At 36.4% G+C, this 22,608-nt stretch overlaps 2 protein-coding genes across 3 annotated transcripts in view; both read right to left on the bottom strand.

The window, feature by feature from the left end:
* Positions 1-597: 597 nt before the first annotated feature.
* LOC128858893 (serine palmitoyltransferase small subunit B) lies at positions 598-1,894 on the bottom strand. The gene is made up of 2 exons (XM_054095460.1): positions 1,582-1,894; positions 598-1,042 (listed from the first exon to the last, which is right to left on the bottom strand). The coding sequence occupies exons 1-2, from the start codon at positions 1,679-1,681 to the stop codon at positions 879-881; spliced, it is 264 nt and encodes an 87-aa protein (XP_053951435.1). The 5' UTR covers positions 1,682-1,894; the 3' UTR covers positions 598-878.
* Positions 1,895-5,354: 3,460 nt separating this feature from the next.
* LOC128855000 (protein serrate) overlaps positions 5,355-22,608 on the bottom strand; it is a 147,831-nt gene continuing 130,577 nt past the window's right edge. For both annotated transcript variants that reach the window (XM_054089539.1, XM_054089538.1), the window contains 6 exons: positions 21,544-21,691; positions 20,615-20,740; positions 18,883-18,978; positions 7,548-7,919; positions 6,887-7,482; positions 5,355-6,826 (listed from right to left, as the gene is read on the bottom strand). In XM_054089539.1, coding sequence (XP_053945514.1) covers positions 6,023-6,826; positions 6,887-7,482; positions 7,548-7,919; positions 18,883-18,978; positions 20,615-20,740; positions 21,544-21,691 — 2,142 coding nt within the window. In that variant the 3' untranslated portion in view covers positions 5,355-6,022. The remainder of the gene's footprint in view (positions 6,827-6,886; positions 7,483-7,547; positions 7,920-18,882; positions 18,979-20,614; positions 20,741-21,543; positions 21,692-22,608) is intronic.

Raw genomic sequence — 22,608 nt, forward strand, 5'->3', positions numbered from 1 at the left:
GTTCCAGACACGACATAGATTCGACTGTCGTGGCAACATTCAATCCCTCTTTGTAGAATTAGCAGTCTTATAAATAATATCACGTGAATATCACCATCGGCTACTACAATTTACGTTCTGTATAATATATCAGGTTAAGGTCCTGCTAGCCAATAATTTGTCCTGTATATGAGGAAGCTTCGTACGATGTTCTTATTGTTGTTGTAGCACGATATTAGCTATCACTTCAAATACTCGATTAAAGTCAGTCATATAAGAAATATTTTACAAGTGTACCACGGATATTTAAAGATAATTTTTAAAAATATTTTTTAATTCAGCTGTAAAGTCGTTAAGAGAGAAGTATTAGCTAGTCAGGTCGGGTAAAGAAAAGTACTCACAGTAAATATTTGGTCGCTGTTTCTTATTACATGGTCACCATAGTGCACATGGTTAATATTAATACATGTGTACGCTTGAGAAATTTAGACCAATTGACCAAACGACTGAGAAAATGTAAACCAATAAATTTTCTTAGTTTTTAGTACCATTAAAATAATTACCACGTCGCCTTTAAAACAATCCATGTTTTGCTTTCGAGAATTAGAAGCAGTTAAGTATTTACAACCAAAACGCTTTTTATTTCAAAGATTTCATCCTAAGCACCACTTAATAAACAGTAACAAATTATTTATTGAAAATTTATACTTTTTTGAAATTCGTTAAGTTTTACACACATGGAATTCTATATATGTAACAATATATTACACTGTCTTTTATTTAAATTTTTTTTTTACAAATAATATTGCCCTATACCAACGAATGCACCTATTTTGCTTACTCTTAAAACGAAGATGTAAAATTGTGCGTTCTGAATCTCAGCCTTGTGCTTTCCTCACTTAGCTCATACTCATCTTTTCTGTGTGGAGCATGGGTGTATACGACGCAGTGCTTTCTGTCCGTGGTAACGGGGAAACAAATTGTAGGAATGTCTCAATGTAGGACGGCAAGTACACGCAACTGGAGAAAATGATCAAACTAAGTGTGAATAGGACGAAACTATCTGAAAATAGAAAAAGTTTATTGGTATTTCTTTATAGAGGTATTTTACTTTTCTAATTACATTAAATTTCTATTTGCTTTTGTTGAAAGCCAACATACAACTATATGAAGGTTAAATTAATGCTAAAAACATACATATGTATACGTCTGCTGCTGAAGTTATTTATTAGCGACCGATTCTTAATCACCCAAACTATCGAAAATTCATAATTAGGTGTAACAAATTCCAGATATTTGAATACATCGTTTTGATATCACCAATCTTTTGAGTACAATCATCGTTTATTGGGTTTTGGGTCCCTGCTTTTACTGGTATCATATAAAAGGAGGGATTTATTTTTATGACATCTCTAAAAAGCAGTTGAACATCGAGACACACACCGCCATTCGAGGCAGAAGTCTGATCTGCAAACTTCTTACGTATGCAAACATAACTTTTTTATATTCAGTGCTTATCATATTCGGCTACAATTATCTTCAAGTTCATCACCGAGTGATAGCAATATTTTCGGTTTATTCATTAAGATATATGTAACTTACTTATCAATTTCTTTTCCCATGGTTCAAACATATAAATGCATGTAACGAGTTCGTACTGCATATAAATCCTGAGCAGCAGATTTTTTAAGAACTTTAGCATTTTCCTCCAACGTTAATGCACTCCGAAATGAAGTAAAAATTTGACGCGTTTTAACACAGTCTGTTTTCTTATTTGTGTTTTGCAACACTTGACTTTTGTATTATTATTTAACACACAGAACAAATGCTTACGAATACTTTATGATGCATTATCACTTAAATTACGGCATTTATTTATATTTGTTCATCTCAAACGAATATGACGTATAATTGAAGTGTGGTGAGTTTGTAATCATCAGCTGCATTGCCATAATCAGCAGCGGTTTTGTGATTATTACGATTATTGAGGAATTTTTGATGTGTGGTGGGTACATTGTGGGTTATATGTGGTGGTAAATAATTTGTTAGTACATATTTTGAAAGAAATTTTAAGAAAAATTTTACGAATGAGTAAATTTCAATTCACCAAAAACAAACTGTTAAATTTAGGAAATTCTGTGCATCAATTATCAAAAGTTGCATGGTTTATTACGTTAATTTATGGTTTATGAGCGCATAAAGACACAATAGAAAATTTATTGGCAAAAAGTAAAAAGTTTTAATTTAAAACTATTACTGCTTACCAACCCTTACGGCAAGTTGAAAATATCGATTATTGTATTTACTACTTAGAACACTTTCCATGCACGTATAATCCTGTTAACCAGTTCCGTTATATAATCCTAATGACTACTTTTATTTTAGAAAAGTATATTTCGAAACATTAGATATGTATATTTTTTTAAATAAATTTGCAATTTTAATTTTCAAAGCCTCTACTCTAATTATAAACTGTGATCTACTTAGCCTATATAAATTTTTAATGCATTCATCATCTAAAAATAAATAATTAAATAAATGTTTAAATCAAGTTTTAGAAAGGTTGAATAACCAAGGATGATATAATACAAGATTGCGCTTTCCGAATTCGCTGTGATGTCAGGCTCCATGAATAAACAAACAGAAGGAAGGGAAATTACTTGTTTGTATGACGAAGAATAGGCGAAAGCAATAGAAACTACCAATCACACGAAAATACACACACACAAACACCGCTTCCACGGCGCCATCCGTATAAAAATGCAATAAATGTGCATTTAGAGGCTTTTTATTGATTTGTGCCTTCACAATTTAACTCGTAGTACTTCGTTTTCATTCGTTTATTTAATTTAAATATTGCAAATGACGATATCACCAAGCCATGCACGGAATTTTCACAAACATATAATTTCTCGTCCTTTTGTTTGTTTTGTATTAGACAGGAGCTTGACGTCAGACTTGTAAACATGGCGAAAAATAAAGTGAAGGATTTGGGAAAACGTCATCTTCAGTATTCAATTCGCCTTGTTGCATAACGACATTTGAATTTGAATAATTGATTCAAGGCGAATTCATGTAACTAGTGTGACTAGAACAGCTGATTTAGTTTTTCTTTCGATTTAGTGGTTTTAATGTTAAAGTGTTTTTTTTTGACTTACAGCCTGATTGAAATGCGTTAAGATTGTGGAAAGAAATCAGCTGATTTTGACATTCAAACCACTAAACAGTAAAAACATAAAGTTCCTGTCACTTTTGGGTTTATAATTTTTTTTTACATCTGTTTTTTACTTTAGGAAAAAATTAAAAGAAAGTTCATTTATGTCGATCAGTGTTGTTAAATTTATTGATACATTCATATTTTTTACTAGCTTTTCAATTTCTACACAACAAGCTTTTTCGTTCGTTCGTGATAAAAATTCACACCTCTTTTCGTGATGCAATTTTGTCAAATGTTTCAAGACTGAACGATGCAATAAAAAGAAGAGTTATCCAAAACCAACAAAATAAACTAGAACATGATGACATGGTACACGGAAGGATTACTCACCGAGAAAGATACAGGTGCAAGTGTCTGTGGGGCTGGGAAAAGATACGTGGAAGCACCAGGCAAGTACACAAATACTTATATATTTCACGCCGAATTCTACGCAATGGAAAGATGCGCTAACTTCAGAAAAAAGCATATCTATAGGTATATCCTTACTGGTAGCCAGTCAGTAATCAAGCCATAAAAACTGGTGTTAGAATAAGCAAGCTACTAGGTCTTGATAAGTTGAGTATCTTAGGCCAGAACCACCAGGCACGTATCCAGGGTGCGTAGGAATTACTGGGCCATTTATAAGACCAGAACTTTTTGTGGCCCAGGAAAGGCCAACTTCTTCTCTTTTATTCAGGAAATAGAAGAAAGACAGAAAATCAGACTGGGACAATCTACCAGGCTTATCGCAATCAAAATCAATGATGGGTAGCTTTAACATCAACCGATTTAAAGATTTTGTGGCGTTAAAGATTCTCAGAAAGATACGTCTTCAAAATGATGCCTACCGCACTCGGTACAATACACAGTTAGACACACTTATCAGAGGTGCAAATGCAATCAGACACGTTAAAGTGTAAAGAATTCGATGGTACGGTATGCTCAATGATTGAACTGTAAAAGAGATCTTCGAAACAAATATAAAAGGCGACAGAAGAAGATGTCGGCCAAGCAAAAGATGGAGAGATTACATAAAAGAAGTCATGCGAACTATATCTCGTATATCTGATGTCAAGAGAAAAGCTGAAGACCGAGTGACGTGGGGCCGATTTGTAATAGAAGCAACGATTCACTCCGAACTGTGATGCTATGATGATGATGATGACATTAAAGGAGAATAAATTTAAAATCATTATAGAAATTCTGACATTAGAAATTGAATTGACATCGTACTAATCAGGGAATATACTCTATTGGACCTTGCAAGTGCTGTAGGCAGATAAGTGCCAAATACGTGTTTCATTGATGCATAAGCGACACAGGCACCTGGGTAAACATATTTTACAAGAAAAGGAAATAAAACTCAATAAAATAGAACTAAAATTTATTGAGTTGGGCTCAAAGAAATAATCGGGATCCATGTCCCACATTGGATCTTTCAAGTCGCCGTGCTATATCCCCTCATAGGAATTAGTAGTAATAATAATCATTTTATGGAATTTTGGCATACGTCTTTTTTCTGAAGATGATATTATGTTTTACGTTATTATTAGTTTTTATTTTACTAAAAACTCTGTCGCTTTGCTTAAGTTTCTCTTTAGAATTAACAAGAAAATCTAAAGCAACGTAACGCATTTAAAAGTTTTCTCAATTCTGGTTCAAATATTTGTAAATATAAAATAACTTGTTATTTCAAAAAAACTTTATTATTCACTTTTTACAAATAATTTATAAAAGTAGTTAAAGGTCTAAGCATACAACTAAAATCTTCCTCTTCTTCTTAAATTAAAATTAAAGAGCTTAAAGAAAAGTTGACTTACATTAAACAAAACCTAATGAATATTCAAAATAAATAATGGCTAACTAAACCTATTAGTTAATTGTAATATACTTTATTGCAGCCTAGTTGTGAAAAAATACAAATCTAAAATCCTCTTAAAATATGGAAGCATTGAAAATAAGAATACAATTCAATTCAATAATACGATAACAGTTCAGTTTTAGGTAATTAAAAATATGCAGGAAAATAAAAAACAAGAAATACTAAAAGCCATTTTTAGATCATTTGTTTAAGTCTTTTAATATTTTTCATATTGTTTTTTTTTTTTGTTTTCATTATTTTTTTTTTTATTTACACATTGCATTTCTGTTTGCATTATTTTTAATTATATTTACAATCAACTTATCTGTATTGTACAAGGATTTTTTAATGCCCTTACTATACCAAAAAAATAATATTTTTTTGTCTAAGTTATTTATAAATTTGTATTTATTTAATCTATAATATCACACGCTGTAGGATTTTTCAAACTCAACATTATATTTATTAGTAGTAGTATATGCATTATTCTATTTATCTAATTTTATCTAGCTTCTACAATAATTTTTATTCCTTAGCCAAACTTAACAATTTAATTTAATTAAACTACTTACTATTGCATATTGCTATCTCCACGTTAATCGTTCATTTTCATATCTAGCTAAATAGTTTAGATAAGTTCGAAAAAGTCGTAATTCATAAACAATTTATTAAGTAAAATTTCGTTCAATTATACCCATATTTACTGTAAGCGGGTGTGCATGGCATGAGGAAGTGGCGATAATCATTTTGATACACACAACTGGTCCACTTCCCGTTTGCTCTTCCTTCTGATCAACCCATAGTCTAAGTAAAAATCGAAGCTTCGGCGGATATAGATTCAATTGCTTGTACATATTTTTATTCCTTTCCTCTCTCGCAAAAAGGCGATTTATCTAACCCTAAAGTTTGCTAATTAATTCGGTAGATATTCTGAGATCATCGGCTCAATTGCTTACAGGCTGCTCAACTGCTATTACGATCGAATACTACACCACCACTGTGAGCACGTCCGAGTCTTCGTTGGCAGGTGGTGGCATTGATTTACAATTGATTGATCTCTTTCCAAAATCCTTTCGTGGACTATCCAGCGAACCGACTGTGTTCTTCTTCATATCGGAATTGGGCGTTTTGTGTAACAAGATTTGTGAGTTGCGCTTTTGTACATGTGCATGATGTAGCTCGGTTTTGCTCGCCGCATTACCTCTACTACCCGTCGCATTCACCTCCAAGTCACAGTCGAAATTCGATTCACCACAATTGGCTGGATAGAGTGGCTGCGAACGGTGCAGTGCTGAGGTAGAAGCGGTTACTAGTGAGGAGACTGTGGCCAATTCTGGCGATGGATTAAGGCTAAGTTCTATGCCATTGGTTCGACCCAATGAACTGGTGGAACCTTTGAGCGGATTCGTGTAACGTCGCAGATTTTCTTCGTTCTGTAAATTATTCGATTTTTCCTCTTCGTGGCGCAATGCATCCATAGAGGGTGTAAGATTGATGCCCGAAGTAGAGCGTGAATGAAGTCGTTGACGCCAAATGAGAGTTATGAATACTACACAGCCGATAAGTACAATAAAGATGCCACAGAGAATGCCGATAAGTAGGCTGTTGTGGTTGCCTTCGGCTACGAGTGCCGTTTCCACCTTTACTTCAAGTATGGATACTAGTGGTGCAAATTTCCCGTGGCGCAACTCGTTGCGACGTTGTAGAGTGTTGAGTTGACGTGAGGAAAGCAGCTCGCCAAGTAAGCCGACCACTGTGGGCAATCGAGGATCTGCTAACGTAGTCGATGACTGAAAAAAGATAATTGAATTTTGAAATTAACCGAGTATACACTAAATTCCATTACTTACCACAGTTACTTCTATGGTATCATTTGCGCCTGTCTTCAAGTCACATATAATAATTAGCATAGCTTCGTTGCTGTCGCGCTGAATTTTCACCAGTTTCGAGGCCAGTAAAAAACGTATAATCGCACAAAGCCCTTCCACAGATGAACCTTCACCAACTTGCTCCAGATCTAGTATAATAGTGAGGCGTGCACAGTTCTCATTCAGCACCGCTTGATTTGGCCAGCATTCAGGTTGGGCAGGCAGGCGCGGTGGAGCTACGCGACGCGATGGCTCTAGCGCACGACAGTCACCACGTACTGCACATGGGGGTGAGAGACATGCCTCACTCACTGTCGGCACGCAGACCTCGTGTTGCTTGCACACCCCAGATAGATTTGAAGATTTCCTTGTCGCATCGACTTTAAAGCAATTCGGCAAACCACACCAGAGGTTCGTGCAGCGCGAAGTACCATTCTCACAGATACAAGCATTGCAGAATTCGTCTGTGTTCCCAGAAAGCGCCAGCTCTAGCCACTCGCCATAGCTTTGATTCAATGCTTGATAAGGTGATAATGAATTCGTAGAGTTATGGCAGGTAGATTTCGGATCGGAAAGCACTGTAAGAGAGAATGAAAGCCAATTAGAAAACGCTTGCCTAATTATCCCCATTAATCTGACATACAAATCTCACAACGCAATCCATGTCGTCCTGGGGGACAAATGCACGTATAACCGCCAATTCCATCAATGCACGTCGCACCGCCCAAGCAAGGTTGCGGCGAACACTCGTTCACATTGATGCGACAATCCGGTCCAGAGAAGCCTTGTGCACATACACATCGAAACCAGCCGGTACCGGATTCACAAGTACCGCCATTGTGGCATGGCTGACCGCTGCATTGATCAATCGGCTCGTCGCAAAAGGCGCCAGTCCAGCCGGGCCCACAACGGCAATGCGATTGTATGCCTTTCTCCGTAGAACCAGACAGGCAGGTACCACCGTTTTTGCATTGGCCGGCATAACATTCGTTAGCACGTTCGGAGCAGCGCTTACCTGTGGAGAAAAAATTAAAGTAATGATGATGTTGAAGTACGAAGATGCATATCTATGGAATATGTATAATATTTTATGTAATGAGTTGGTGCTACATAATTCAAGCTAAGTTTTGAAGTTTAACTAAGGTCTTCGAAGATTTTATTTTTAATTTCTTTGTGAAAGCTCTGTACGTATTAGAATGAGATCGAATAACTCAGTCAATTGTGTTAGCGTGTGTTTCATAGAAGGGCGAAAGAAAAATAACTGATGATACGAGTACCCGCAGCGCTCTAACCAATTCATAAGTCGTGTTGAATGGTGGCACAGGGTAGTGACTTTCCAAGAAAAAATTAGGCGTGGTGAGTAATATAATTTAGTTTATGGAATGAATAGCGCTGTGTGAAGCAGTTCAAAAGTGTCTTAACGTAAGTTAGAAGAATATATTCTCTGCGAAACTCATACGTATATGAGGCCTTATATGAGATGAGCAGTAAGGGAAAATCGGCCATAGTATCAAGAGAGACTTGACGACTGAAGAAACACAGAATTCGGGGTTTTTTTCTCAACCGGCGTACTCTCCATACCGTTTTCCTTCCGACTGCCTTCCGATTGAACCAATCTATAAATCAGGTGATCGGAATGACGTCTGTAGTTGTTTGATCACATAAACGACGCATATTAGACATACTTTTCGAAAGCCTTTGACAAGGTGGACCATTCAATACTTTTGTATAAGTTGGAACACCATGGCATTAAAGGAAATCTCTTGAAGTTCTTCGTTAGTTTCTGAAAATGTAGACAAATACTAGTGAAAATTGGGCCTATTGCGTCTAAAATAATAGTCAGTGCATGGTCTGGTATACCGCAAGGAACTCATTTCGGACGATTGCTGTTTATGAGTTTTATAAACTAACCATTTCATGTTTGCAAACTGTTTAATGTTTGCGGATGATATAAAACTGCTCTAAGAGGTACATAATTTAACAGATAGTCAACACTTACAGTCGAATCTCGATGCCTTTCAAAATTGGTTCCCATCAAACCATTTATTTCTGACTGCCAATAAATGTTTTATTTCAACATTTACCATTTACAGGAAGCCAAATTTCTTTCCTGTTTACTACAAATTAAACAACAGCATCCCAAGTAGGAAGTGGGAAATAAAAGATTTTAGTTTTATTTTTGATACTAAACTTTCATTCACCAGACATATTGATTGTGTGATATCCAAAGCATTTGCAAGGGTTGGTTTCATCACAAGAAATTCTTCAGACTGTAAAAACCCAAAAACTGTAAAATCTCTCTAAGTTGCCTTAACACGATCTCGCATTGCGTACTCGAGGAAAATCGAAAGGTACAAACAATTTTCACAAAATATTCAGCGTTGTTTTAAATGAGCTGGTATAATTATTCTGCCCCTTATATGAGTCGACATAAATTACTTGGCCGACAGTCATTACATGATAGGCGAATATATTTCTCAATAATCTTTGTCTATATAATTGTCTATATATCGATTGCAAGAAGTTATCAAGCCAATTTCAAAGCCATATTTCTGCCATCTGCGCGATTATGTAACATTTATTTGAACGTCATTAACTTCAAGTTGGATAGTGGCAGAGAAAGTGTTCAATACTCTCTTCCCCATTCCTTAATTGTTCATTCTGTGTCAGTCCCAGATTCATAAAAATATATTTGCTTAAGGTGCATATTGACTGCTGCGCAATACTCCTATAGAGGTTTAATACGTGAAGTTGTTTTTTTTTTTTTTTTTTAACCTGATGTTCGACTTAGGCTGTAATTGCTTGTAGCCACCGTTTTACCGAGTTCCACTCAAACATTGGCCATCTAATGGTTATTTATTCAACAGAATCTGTAGCCCCTTTACCTCTTTCACCACCAGTTATGCAAATAATAATAAATGAATAAATTATTTCCGATTCGGTGTAAATTTACCTTGTTCGCAGGCAATTGAACAAATTCTTTAAATTATTTCTCAGGGCTATCCTAACTAACTTTTCGACACCATCACACATCGGTGGCTAGATGTGTGTAAATAAGTTAGCCAATGGCCTGCTCATTTGGGACCATCGCCATTGGCATACACTTGTACGTTCAGAATATTTGCGAACAAAGCGTCAATCGATTGTACGAGTACACACAAATATACGAGTACATGCACGCATACGTTCGTTTACATACCCATACATACAAGTACATACATATGCATGTATATCAGTGCTACAAATCGGCGTACAAGAAACGAAATACAATTTATTACTTTACTGTCACATCCTGCCACCGCCGCTACTGCTTACGGCTGCTGAAGCTCAGGATGCAATCGTGCTGCATGGTGGCTGGTGTTGGAGTCTGCACCAACACCAAACGGCAGCGCTCGCTCATACTCCTACCAACAACAGGCTTACATAGCTAGGCAATACAAAGTTCCAAACACGAAACGGCAATTGGAAACGCGATCTTTGCGTTTCGTATTAATTCGCTTTCAAGTTTAACACAACCAAACAAGACAGCGGATTTGTAAGCGAGCAAATACGCTCAGGAGTTAAGGAGAAGAAGAGCAGTGGCAGTGGCAGTAGAAAAAAAGGCTGAAGGCAAATGAACAGTGCGCTAAGGACAGACAAACAGATAGACAGTCATGCAGGCTGAGAGACAAAACGATATGAGGTTAAACGGATCCGGCGGCGAATGATCCCACCATCAGATAAAAACACTTCACACACGATTAGGAAATTTTAATTAAAATATTTTGTATTTCAGTATTTTTTTCTGATTCTTTGCCTTTTGCTTAGTGTTCGCATGGCGTGAATTTCAGGCGAAAATCAGACATCCATAGGTATATATTTATTTGTATGTAAGAATGTGCATAGAAATACATAAGTATACAAGTTTGCTGCTGAAGGTGCACATGCAAGTGGATGCAATGGCAGGGTCGGTAAGAAATATATAGAATATGTTTTTCAAAGCTTGTTGCAGTGAACACAAATCCGTAAATAATAAAGAAATTTGTGTAGCTCAGCATAAAAGGGAAATGAATCTGTCAATCTTGAAAAAGGTAATAATACAAGGTGGCACAAAATTATTCATCCAATTTTATTTTGGATTTTTTTTTTATTTTTTTACTAACATAAATGAAAAACGAAAGAAAAAACACAATTTGAGTTATGGAAATATGACCTTCTGACCTTTACGCACTCAATTGCTTGCCTGTTTGTATATTGCAGTTGTCTAGTTCACAACTGTCGAATATGATTGACAAACGACGCCATTGGCAAAAATTATAAATCTATCGAAAGAGTGATTAATTTTGTCGCACCTGTATGAAAATAAGCTGTAGACAATTGTTTCTGTAAAATTATATGTTATTATGAGGCCGCCGTAGCCGAATGGGTTGGTGCGTGACTACCATTCGCAATTCACAGAGAGATCGTCGGTTCGAATCTCGGTGAAAGCAAAATTAATAAAAACATTTCTCTAATAGCGGTCGCCCCTCGGCAGGCAATGGCAAACCTCCGAGTGTATTTCTGCCATGAAAAAGCTCCTCATAAATCATCTGCCGTTTGGAGTCGTCTTAAAACTGAAGGTCCTTCCATTTGTGGAACAACATCACGACACACCCCACAAATAGGAGGAGGAGCTCGGCCAAACACCCAAAAACGGTGTACGCGCCAATTATATATATATATATATACCTATATGAGCATAGTGTAATGATGTCAAATGAAGCAGGTAGCATTGACATTGCCATTCAGTACGCAGATTTGTAGTTAAACAGTAATTTTTTTCATATTCTGCCATGATTCTGCCTAATTTTTCCAAAAAAGATTTTCAAAGAATCTTCAAATATGCGCACGTCGGTCGTTTGAAAATTGCTTGCAAAGTCAGAGAGATGGCACTACTGATGCGTAACGAGGTTATGTTTAGTTAGTAGCATCTCCTGAAAGAACCCACACTAAGTTTCAGCCAGGTCGGTTTATTTCTTTGTATTTGCGATTCGTTTGAATCGGGGAAGTCGAGTGATTGCCTTTTCCAGCACGTCAACGCATTAATGGAAATAGGACTCCAACTCGTTTCAAGTTGTTTGCTTGAAATCTTGGATGAAATCAGGAAAACACAACAACAAAAATCGGCATTGCATTATTCGCCATGAAAATGCTAGCTCTCACACGACGTTAGTTGCTGGAACTGCAGCAATTGATTATTTGAAGTAGAAAAAGTTTGAATTATTGACTCATGACACGTATTTACCTGCTTTATTGCCTAATTACTTCTCCCTGTTTCCATTTTTCCAAAATAAAATGCGTGGTGAGTGCTTTCAACACCTTAATGGCGAGTATATGTTTCTATAACTGGTTTCTTCGGTTATAAAAGTATAATCGAATAATTTGTAAAACAATAAAGCGTGTTTTTGTTTTTAATAAAATATGTATTTTTTCTATGCGATTTTGGAAACTTTTAGGCTTATCATAAATTATACAAATAATAATGGACAGCTATGAATTTGACAAAAGACTCTTAGACTGGACTGGAATCGTATTGTTTTCCTAATCGTAATAACATGGAAAGGCATGTGGGTCCTCTTCGAACACGCGGTAGCATGTAATGAACGATATCGTTCACCGAAAAAATTATCTGAAATACATCTCTGGTGCATTTAGGTTAAATGAAGCGGGTCGGGAGAGAGAAAATACTTATTGTCATGCCAGCCTGTTATTGCGACAAACTCAGTACACCAAGGGGAAGACTGATTACATCGTTCCAACGGTGACATTCAATAGGAATTTTGCCACACTCCTTCCATTTTGAGAGGAATGTAGTAAGGGACTTTCACTAAACAACTTCGACACTACCGTCTATACAGATGGCTTAAAACTGGATTGTGTTGTTGGATATTGTATTGTATATATTCTCATAGACCGATAATTGAAAAATTTGTGCGACTTCCTAATACTTGCAGTGTCTTCCAAGCGAAAGTATTGGCAATAGTGTAAGCTTGTAGGCTCCTGATCGCAGACTTCTCTTTTAAGTGCAATATCGTATTCTTTCGGATAGCCAAACTGGATTGAAGGCACTGGATTCGGCTGCAACAACCTCTAAGCTGGTGTAACAAAGCAAAAATAGCCCCACCACCTTGAGCGAGAATCACAACGTTCCCTTAATCTGGGTCCAGGGACATCGGAACATTGAAGGCAACGAAAAGGCGGACAAACTGGCAAACATGCAAGAGCGGGGTCAAGCATCGATAACATTCCTGCAGAATCGGTATTTACACGACTGGCTGTAATAAAAATAATAATAAAAATTGGTTAAGCAGCTTTATAGCTCCCTGAATTCTGGGTTAACAAGTGAAAGTTTGAAGCCGCTAAAACTTTCGTTGATTTTTTATCATTTTTTCCCATGACACTGTTCCCGTATAAAAAAAAATGTCATGCATTTATTGCATGAAAACAATAGTTCCTGCAAATCCACCCTTTTATGAGGTAAGCTGTGCTACGTGCACATGCGAAAATGCTAAATTATAAATTTTTGTTACATATAAAAACAAATGAGCTGCTTATCCTCACAGGGCTGCTTAGAGTGCAGAAGTACTGGTTCTTTCTACATTGAAAATGAGTATAAGTTAGTTTTCAATGTTATCTGGCATAAATATTTCTTCTATTTATTAATATTTTTTTTTTTTATATTTTAGAAGTTTTTATTTAGACTTAGTAAGATTAGAAATTTTCTTAATTTCAACATTCGCTACCAAGTTAAAGGGATCCCATTTCATGGATCATATTCCTATTTTAAGTTTTCTTTAACAAAATCCTCAGTTTTGGCCAAATTTGTTTTTCGTATGTCGGATGATTCTTATCAGAAAAACTTAGCTCCCGTATTTGTGTACTGCCTGCAATGTCTAGTTCACAAGTGCCAAATATAATTGACATACGCCGCCATATGCAATAATTCTAACATCTTCCGATAGGTTAATAAATTGTGCGTCACCTTATATTAGTGAACAAATTCTATGGTTTGCAAAACTTTTTAGCATTGAAAATGTCGCATTCGATAATGATAAATCATAGCTATGATATAATATTGAATAATTTTGCTCTTAAATGAAATATTTTATCACTAATAGTACATGATTTCTCTACGCACTGACAAATAGGACCATTAAGTCAAATCAGAGCTCTTTCTAATTAATAAAGCGTAAATGTGTTGGGCACTGCGCATGATATAATAAAATTTGCATAATCAATTTTAGATCACTTTTGTAATATTCAATTAATGGAATGTGAAAAAGACAAACAACAAAAATGTTGCTTAATGTTTTTCCAATACAAATTGCGACCTTTCATTTTCGATTAATCAAACAGAGCTCGTTACTTAAGTCATTTTGTCTTTTCGCAATAAATTCATTCATTAAAGCACCAACTATAAAAGGCAAATCACGTAATAAAACGAATGTGACAAATTTGTTCGCGTTCTGTTGGATAGAAAAATGTAAAATCGAGATAATTAGAAACTATAAGTATGTATACATATAAACGAGTTGTGCCATTTGTTTACTATTTCATTTGTCCAACCCACATGACTACAGTTTTCAACTGCTTTGTGAAATCAGCTTTCTTGCATCTTATAATCAGACACTTTCGCTACAAGTAGCACTTACGTGCCGTTTTGATACCATAGAGTGGACCACTACCTGTGAAAGGATTAAGGGAGGAGATAAGACCGTCTACAGCCATCCAGTGCTGTTGATGTAGCGGAGGAGAGAAAAGGGATCTAGGCTGGAGAATTTCATCAAGTCATCCCCAAAGGGGACGCTGAGGAATCTCAAGCGCCTAGCCGCCAAAGCCGGACATCTGCAGAGAAAGTGTTCCACAGTCTCTTTCTCTGCAGGATCCCCACAGCTTCTGCAATGGGGGTTGTACGGAATTCCAAGCTTCTCCGCGTGAGTGCCGATCACCCAGTGGCCAGTGATCACCGCGATGAGTTTGGAAATTGAATGGCGGGGGGTTCCCATCACCTTAAGCGTTCTGTTTATATCGTATTGAGGCCATCGTGCTTTTGAAATGGCACACGATGAAACAGACCTCCATCTGTCTTGCGCTTTTCTTAGAAAGAAGTTGTGTAGTTTCCCTTTAACGACGGCCAAGGGGATACCGTTGTCTGAGAAGAGGGCAGCTGGACTCGGTTCTGCCGCCCCCTTCCTGGCAAGCTCATCGGCAATTTCATTTCCCTCTATATTCCTGTGCCCAGGAACCCAGATGAGGGAGATGTTTCCTGCCCGTTCAAGGCGTTTAACTCCTTACAGGAGTTCACGAGAAGAGAGCTGCAATGCGGCGACGACAGTGCCTTGATTGCAGCTTGGCTATCGGAAAAAATATTTATGTCTCCCTCCCAACAGCGATCCCGAAGCATTTTGCATGCCTGCAGGATCGCGAAGACCTCTGCTTGAAAGACGCTGCTTGTCTCCGGCAGTTTATAGGAGACCGAGATGTTGGCTGATTTGGAGTAGACCCCCGCTCCCACTCCAGACTCCATTTTGGATCCGTCAGTGAAAACAGAGGCCTCTATATCCGCAACAACTCTCCCGTCTTTCCAATCTTGCCTGCTCGGAAAGATAGCCCTAGCACAACCCTCAAAGCACAGTTTGCGGTTGGAGAGGTCGGTGCGAATATCAGAGAAGGAAGGGGAGATCTGCTTCAAGATGCTGCTATGCCCAACAGGGAGTTGTCTCCAAAGGCCAAACTCCTTCAGTCTGATAGCACTCTGAGCAGCAATGGATTTAACCTGCTGCTCTAAGTGACACATGATTCAAAAAGTTGCCTGTATTTATACGACTTGACATTTTTCTTAGACCTCAAATGATACAAAAATGTGGACTGTGTATTAAACCGCTCTATAAATTGTGATTTTAGATGATTACGGAACACATCTTGAAAGTAGGGCAGGAAAAAATTCACATCCATTACCAGTACCATCATCTAATTGTGTTTGTAAATAACTTTTTTACTAAATAAATAAAAGTAATTTGGAGAGATGGAAATCTTTATTGGTGCAGTATTGGTGCAATACTGTCTGCAGCTGTCTAGTTCAAAAGTGTGATATATGATTGTAAGTCATTTACATTTGCAAAAGTATACATTTTCCAATTTGTACGAGTATATGCACTAGACATATATAATTGGCGCGTACACCCTTTTTGGGTGCTTGACGGAGCTCCTCCTCCTATTTGTGGTGTGCGTCTTGATGTTGTTTCACAAATGGAGGGACCTACAGTTTCAAGCCGACTCCGAACGGCAGATATTTTTATGAGGAGCTTTTCCATGGCAGAAATACACTCGGAGGTTTGCCATTGCCTGCCGAGGGGCGACCGCTATTAGAAACACTTTTTTCTTAATTTTTTTGGTGTTTCACTGAGATTCGAACCCAATTTCCCTCTGTGAATTCCGAATGGTAGTCACGCACCAACCCATTCGGCTACGGCGGCCGCTTGAAGTAAATAACCTCTATAAATAAATATTATTAAAATTTTTGACCTATATATTTGTTGCAATATACTTATTAGGGTGGTCCAAAAAAAATGTGTATGCTGCCGCCCCCCAAAATAGTAAAGAATGAAAAATAAAAAGACCCGTATTTTTTTTTTTTTTTAATCAGACCATATTTAATGGTGCCGCCGGGGCTTTGAAATATCCCATGTATTTTGCATGGGAAAAAAATACTTTTTCGTAGATTTCATGTAAAAACCTGGAAAATGAATATATTTTAACCGGATAACTCAGTTTCTCTTCATAATTGGTCAGGGAATAACAACCAATTATGAAATAATTAATTTTTTTTGTATTAACTATTTTTTATAGAACCCCAAAAAGCCCCCATAAAACGAAAATCTAAGAAAAAATCGAAAAACAATATTTTATATTACTTTTATGATATTTTTTTGTGAGATTGGTTGTTATTCCCTGACCAATTATGAAGAGAAACTGAGGTATCCGGTTAAAATAAATTCATTTTCCAGGTTTTTACATGAAATCTACGAAAAAGTATTTTTTTCCCATGCAAAATACATGGGATATTTCAAAGCCCCGGCGGCACCATTAAATATGGTCTGATTAAAAAAAAAAAAAATACGGGTCTTTTTATTTTTCATTCTTTACCATTATGGGGGGCGGCAGCATAAAAATTTTAATATAAATTTTTTCCCATGCATTTTTGGACCACCCTAATACTTATAAGTATTTGAAGAGACCAAGACAGTTCAAAACCTCCATACAGTTATCCGTCTGGGTGAAATGAACTTAGGCAAATTTTCACTTTCAATTCCAATTTATTTATATATTAATATATGTTTCGTCCATAGTAAAATTGAGACTTTTAATAATAACACACGGGATGAAAAATCCTGGTCCTAATTCATAGATGGCACTAGTTTTATTGCTTTCGCCACTTTCTCAGTTAGTACTAACCTTAAAAAACAGCCGTTAAAATTGTTTGATATTCTTTTCAGTAGTTAGTGAGTTGTTGAGCTAAGAGTGACGCAACTTTAATGGATCAAAAAGAAGTTCCTGCTTTAATTTTACACTGCTTCTAAGTAAGATACGACATATCGCTCGTGTTAAGTGGTTATCGCTGAAACGGAGACCTATTTTGACCTATTTCGTTCTACAAAAGTGGTATTGAAATGTTAAAGCGGCGCTGGAATGATTGCGTTGTTCTCGATGGAAATTACGTTGATGAATAAAGCTAATTTTGAACAGAAAAATTGGTTTTCATAGTTAAGCCCAAGACTTTTCAGTCCATGTGTTACATCTACATCATTTTCAGAAGCTATTTTATGTCGCAGCAAACACGAGAACAGCGAGTTATCTGATCAAAATGCCTTCTCAACAAAATTAAACACTCTGATGCGCCTGAGATGTTACGGATTTCTTCTGATGGAAAAATTTCCTTCAAGACCAAGAGACCAACGTCAGGAATGAGATATGACTATGTTACAATATTACAGCGGTTTCTGTTGTCATACACATAAAGTTTCCACCCACTGTTATAGTTTTATGTGCTGTGCGCAACAAAGAACATGTCATGCCACCACACTTCTTTATTCAAGGATTTCGAGTGAATTATGCTGCTCTCCTTCACACAAAGCGATGGCGATGCAAGATTTGATGGCTGACAATTTCCATGATCACGTAACACCGAACTTTTGGCTGTATTACTCGTAGACCTTAATCCCTTGCATTAAAACGTATGGGACGTAGTTGAGCATGAAACCAATAAACATCTTCATAACAGCATTTCTTCTCTGGACGCTACAATTAATACCGGTATGGCCATTTCGGACATGCATTTGCTTCGGGACCCAGATCGAGGAGACTATTGCAGCTACTGGCAATTTTATTAAATGATTTTGTAGTTATGTAATAAGTTAATGTTGCGCAAACAATTCTTGACAATTTCATTAATTGTTTTTTTTTTTTCAAAATAAAAGCTAATTAGTTTTACTCTTAAGTTTTCTCCAAAAACCGTAAACATACTATGCAATAGAATCTGCAGTTTTTCAAGTTGTATTTCCCATGTAATTTCCTAGACTTTACATATTTTAAGTTGATACTTTTAGAAGGTAGAACCAATGCGTTTTGAAGTTCACAGTCAACCATCGGGTTTTCGATAATTTGGCATGATGGGATTTTTTTCTTGCCTAAACTTCGATGTACATTCACTTTAGCATAGTTTTTTCATGCGTTACACTTGTTACACTCATTCTTGAAACTCATACCATACATACAAATTTACGCGTTTACGTTTGTAAAAAAAATCTGTTTCTTATGCATACCAACTCATTACAGCCATCACAGCAAAATTTGCTCGTTTATGTTTTTTTTTTTTTGTTGCTAAAGTTGTTACTTTTTCTTTGGTTCCACTTTGTTAGCTATTTGCTTTTGCATGCATGAGTTTTTGTTTACTTGCTTACCTGTCCAACCAGAAACGCATTCACATGTAAAATCACCATCACCATCCAAGCAAATTCCACCATTTCGACAAGGATTTGGCAAGCACTCATTTAAAGCTGCAAGCAAAAAGAGAAAAGAGCAGAAAAAAAACGTAAGTCGAACAACAAATGAAAAAACCAAAGAACTAAATCCATAAAAATAACAAGCTCGGCAAGGACATGAGATTGAGCAGTGTTCGAAGTTAAAAAGTGAAAAAAATTTGAAAAATAAAAGCAGAGAATAAAAAGAGCAAGAGCCGCTGAAGGGGTATTGTTAAAGAAGTTGAAGAAAAAACTTTGCGTTTGCGAGTTAATTGGGTTTTGGGGCAACACCGCGGCTGCACTGTTTGGTGCGGTGTTTTGTCGGCATGCAACATCTTCGTTGCTTTGCTATGCCAGTGAGTGTGTGAGTGTGAGTGTCTTGTTCATTGTTGGCCGCTGTTATCCTGCACCATGTCAGTCAGCCGACTTTTGCAGATAAAGTCGCTATAAATGTACATTTGTAGGTACATATACATGCATATGTATGTCTGTCAGTTAGTTAGACTTCTTAGCAGTGAGCAGTTAACTTCTTTGCACAATTCCCGCCACCAGCGCCGCCTTCGTTTCCATTTTCATGCAACTTACTGGCTCATTTAGTCCGTTTCGTTAAGTCCGGCAAATGAATTTCAAAAATTTTAATTAACATTTTTTGTAGTCTACATATATTTGGCGCGCTATGCTTTCGTTTCGCGTGTAAGTAGCTTTTATTTTGGTTAATTTTCAATGTTGCTTAAAATAAATAATAGTCAAAGCCATAGCGGACATGCAATCATGCCGCAAGCAACACTCATTCGCGCTATACTCGTATCAGAAATGATAGAAAAATGAATTCCCTTTCAATTTATTCATATTTATTGCGATTCAACACTTTTATTTGTTCTTCAGCGCAAGAACACCAGTATGCAGCAATGATTTCAAATTATTTTTCTCTTTGTTGAAAAGGAAGTTGAGGCACGGTGTTTGTTGGTTTGTGTCTCCCTCGGCATGCAATCCTTCTAGTTACTGCACAACTCTGCTGATTTATTAACTCACGAATGAACAGTCGCTTTTCATAGAATTGCAGCCTTCAAATAGTTGCAAATAGTTCAACAACAATACTTAGTTCTAGGCTTGATTTCCCCGCTACGCTCCACACGGTTTGATTGCTGCTGATTTCAGTTGCTTTATTTACTTTTAGTTTACTTCCAGTTTTATTGATGCCTTAAATCTTTATACAGACATCAGCCATTCCGTTGGATTCACTTTTCTTTCAGCTTCCCATCTCAGCGCTCACTTTTCCATACAAACGCTCGTTTAGATGGTTTAAATGGTGGGAAAGTATTTTATGTCTGTGTTTATTTGCTTATATAGAATATTATTATGATTGACTAATGATTAATTTTATTTGCGTTTGAGTTTAAAAAACTATTAATGATACCTCGGGTATAAAAGTTACGATACTTAGAAGTACAAACACACAAAAAACAACATAAAAGAAGCAGAAACGGCAAATGTTGTTTGCAAGTTTGTTGCTTAAGTCTATTGTACTTGAACGCTGCCTCGAATGTGATTATAAGTGATTCGATTTTATTTCCCGTGCTTTTTATTTTATTTTATAATTTTTACTAATTAAATCTCCGCTGCTCTACTCTACCTATTTTGTGCTTATTGTGCTGTGTTTTTGTTTACTTACTATGTTCACAGAAGGTGCCCGTATAGCCGGCATGACATTTGCAGCGTGTGCCCACATCACTGATCTCACATGTGCCATACCCACTGCATGGGAGCGCATTCGTGGTGGTATTAGCGAAGCAGCCTTCTACAATAGGTTTTAGAAATTCATTAATTTAGTGAATGTTAACGGGAGTTACATATACTCTTAAGCACATACATATACATTTATATATAATACTTTGCAAAATTAAAAAAGCCCAACATATTGACAAGGTTTTTTATTTATTTTTTTAGCTTCAGTTAATTTGTTCTACCAATATAGTTCGTTTTATAAAAAAGAGCATGGTAATCCAAGTGCTCTACTTTGTACAAATAAAAAAAATTTAATAAATTTTCATTAAAATCTGAAACTTTTTAGTAAGAATTTTGAAATAAAATTTGGGTACGCAGTTTTATAGCTCATCCAATTTTAGTGCAACAAATGCAAGTTTAAAGTGGCTAAAGTTTTCCTTGATTTTTGATAACAAGAAAAAATATGAAAAAAATTTCATACATATATAAAAAAATTTCAAGCATTCGTTATATAGAGATAATGCGTGACATCTTTAAGGAAAGAGATTATCAAACATCAACCAAAGCTTTGAGTCCCTTTCGACTTCCACTCTCCATGATAGATTTAAACAGGCTATCAAATTGCATACCCAAAAATTTCCTAAAAATTCTGAATGAATGGTGAAAATTTGATGGAAATTGAATGAATGCTTAAAAGTTTTGCACGAAGTTTGAAACTTGAAATTATGAGGTTTTTATTATAGAATGATGTATATATTTAAAAAAATATAATTAAAATTAATTAAATATTTATAAGTAGGAGTATAGTATCAAAACTGTGGTGGTGACCCTATAATTATATCACTCACTTTACATTTTTTCTTTTCGTTTGCTTACCATTGCATGGCGGTTTCGAACAGAGCGGCCGGGCTTGCTCGCAGAGCTTACCCGCTCGATCCGGTGGACAATGACAATAATAGCTGCCGGGTGTATTTAGGCAGCGACCCTGTTGACACGGTGACGGTGTGCAGTAGTCTTTGGCCTCCTGAAAGTAAAGCTTAGTCTTAATTATTAGATATAGATGAAATTAAAATGTCCAGAGATGTAGAGTGAACTTAGATGTTAACAAAATGATGAGATAAACAGAAGGCTACGATTTCAGAGTTTTTGGCTAGTTTTGACCTGCAAACCTTATTATTAATATTATATTTTTAGATTACTGCTCACTGCAGTCAAAATAAAAGTATTGTGCAAAGCTGGCTTAGGTTCCCTATATTTGAAGGGTTTTTAAAAATTTTAGCACATTTTAGGGTTTATTGCTCCATAATTTTATGGAGGCACGACAATACCACCAAGGTTCCGGCAATACCAGCATGTCTCCACGAGTTTTCTGCCTAGTGCAGGACATTTACAAATAATAAGTTCTAAATTTTCAGCGTCGATTTCATAGAAATGATACGTCAGGCTGCACTGGCCTGTAAAGTAAGCAGTTAAAAGTCTTAAGTCTATTCTGCTGAGCGAAGGTAGCTTATCAGAAATTCCGCTGTCCAGCGTTAGAAATTATTTCACTTCTCGCTGACCGATAAAATTTTGCCAGTGTTCAATAAATTTCTTCTCCGCCCACTTTCTGAGTAATTCGTTAATTAGGCCACAATAAAAGTCCACAGAAAGGTTTAGGATCAATTTGAGGCATGTTAACACCTTTTTTAGCTAATTTACCAGCAAAATTATTTCCCTCATATCCTTCATACCCAATCCAATAATACTGTGTTGAAGTTCTCTAACGTGCTAAGAAAATTCAAGTAGTTATTTATAATTTTTGAGATGACTTTAGTTGGCGGCCGCCGTGGCCGAATGAGTTGGTGCGTGACTACCATTCGGAATTCAGAGAGAGAACGTCGGTTCGAATCTCGGTGAAAGATCAAAAAATTAAGAAAAAGTTTTTTCTAATAGCGGTCGCCC

The sequence above is a fragment of the Anastrepha ludens genome, chromosome 2 (genome assembly GCF_028408465.1).
Source record: "Anastrepha ludens isolate Willacy chromosome 2, idAnaLude1.1, whole genome shotgun sequence".
Lineage (NCBI taxonomy): Eukaryota > Metazoa > Arthropoda > Insecta > Diptera > Tephritidae > Anastrepha > Anastrepha ludens.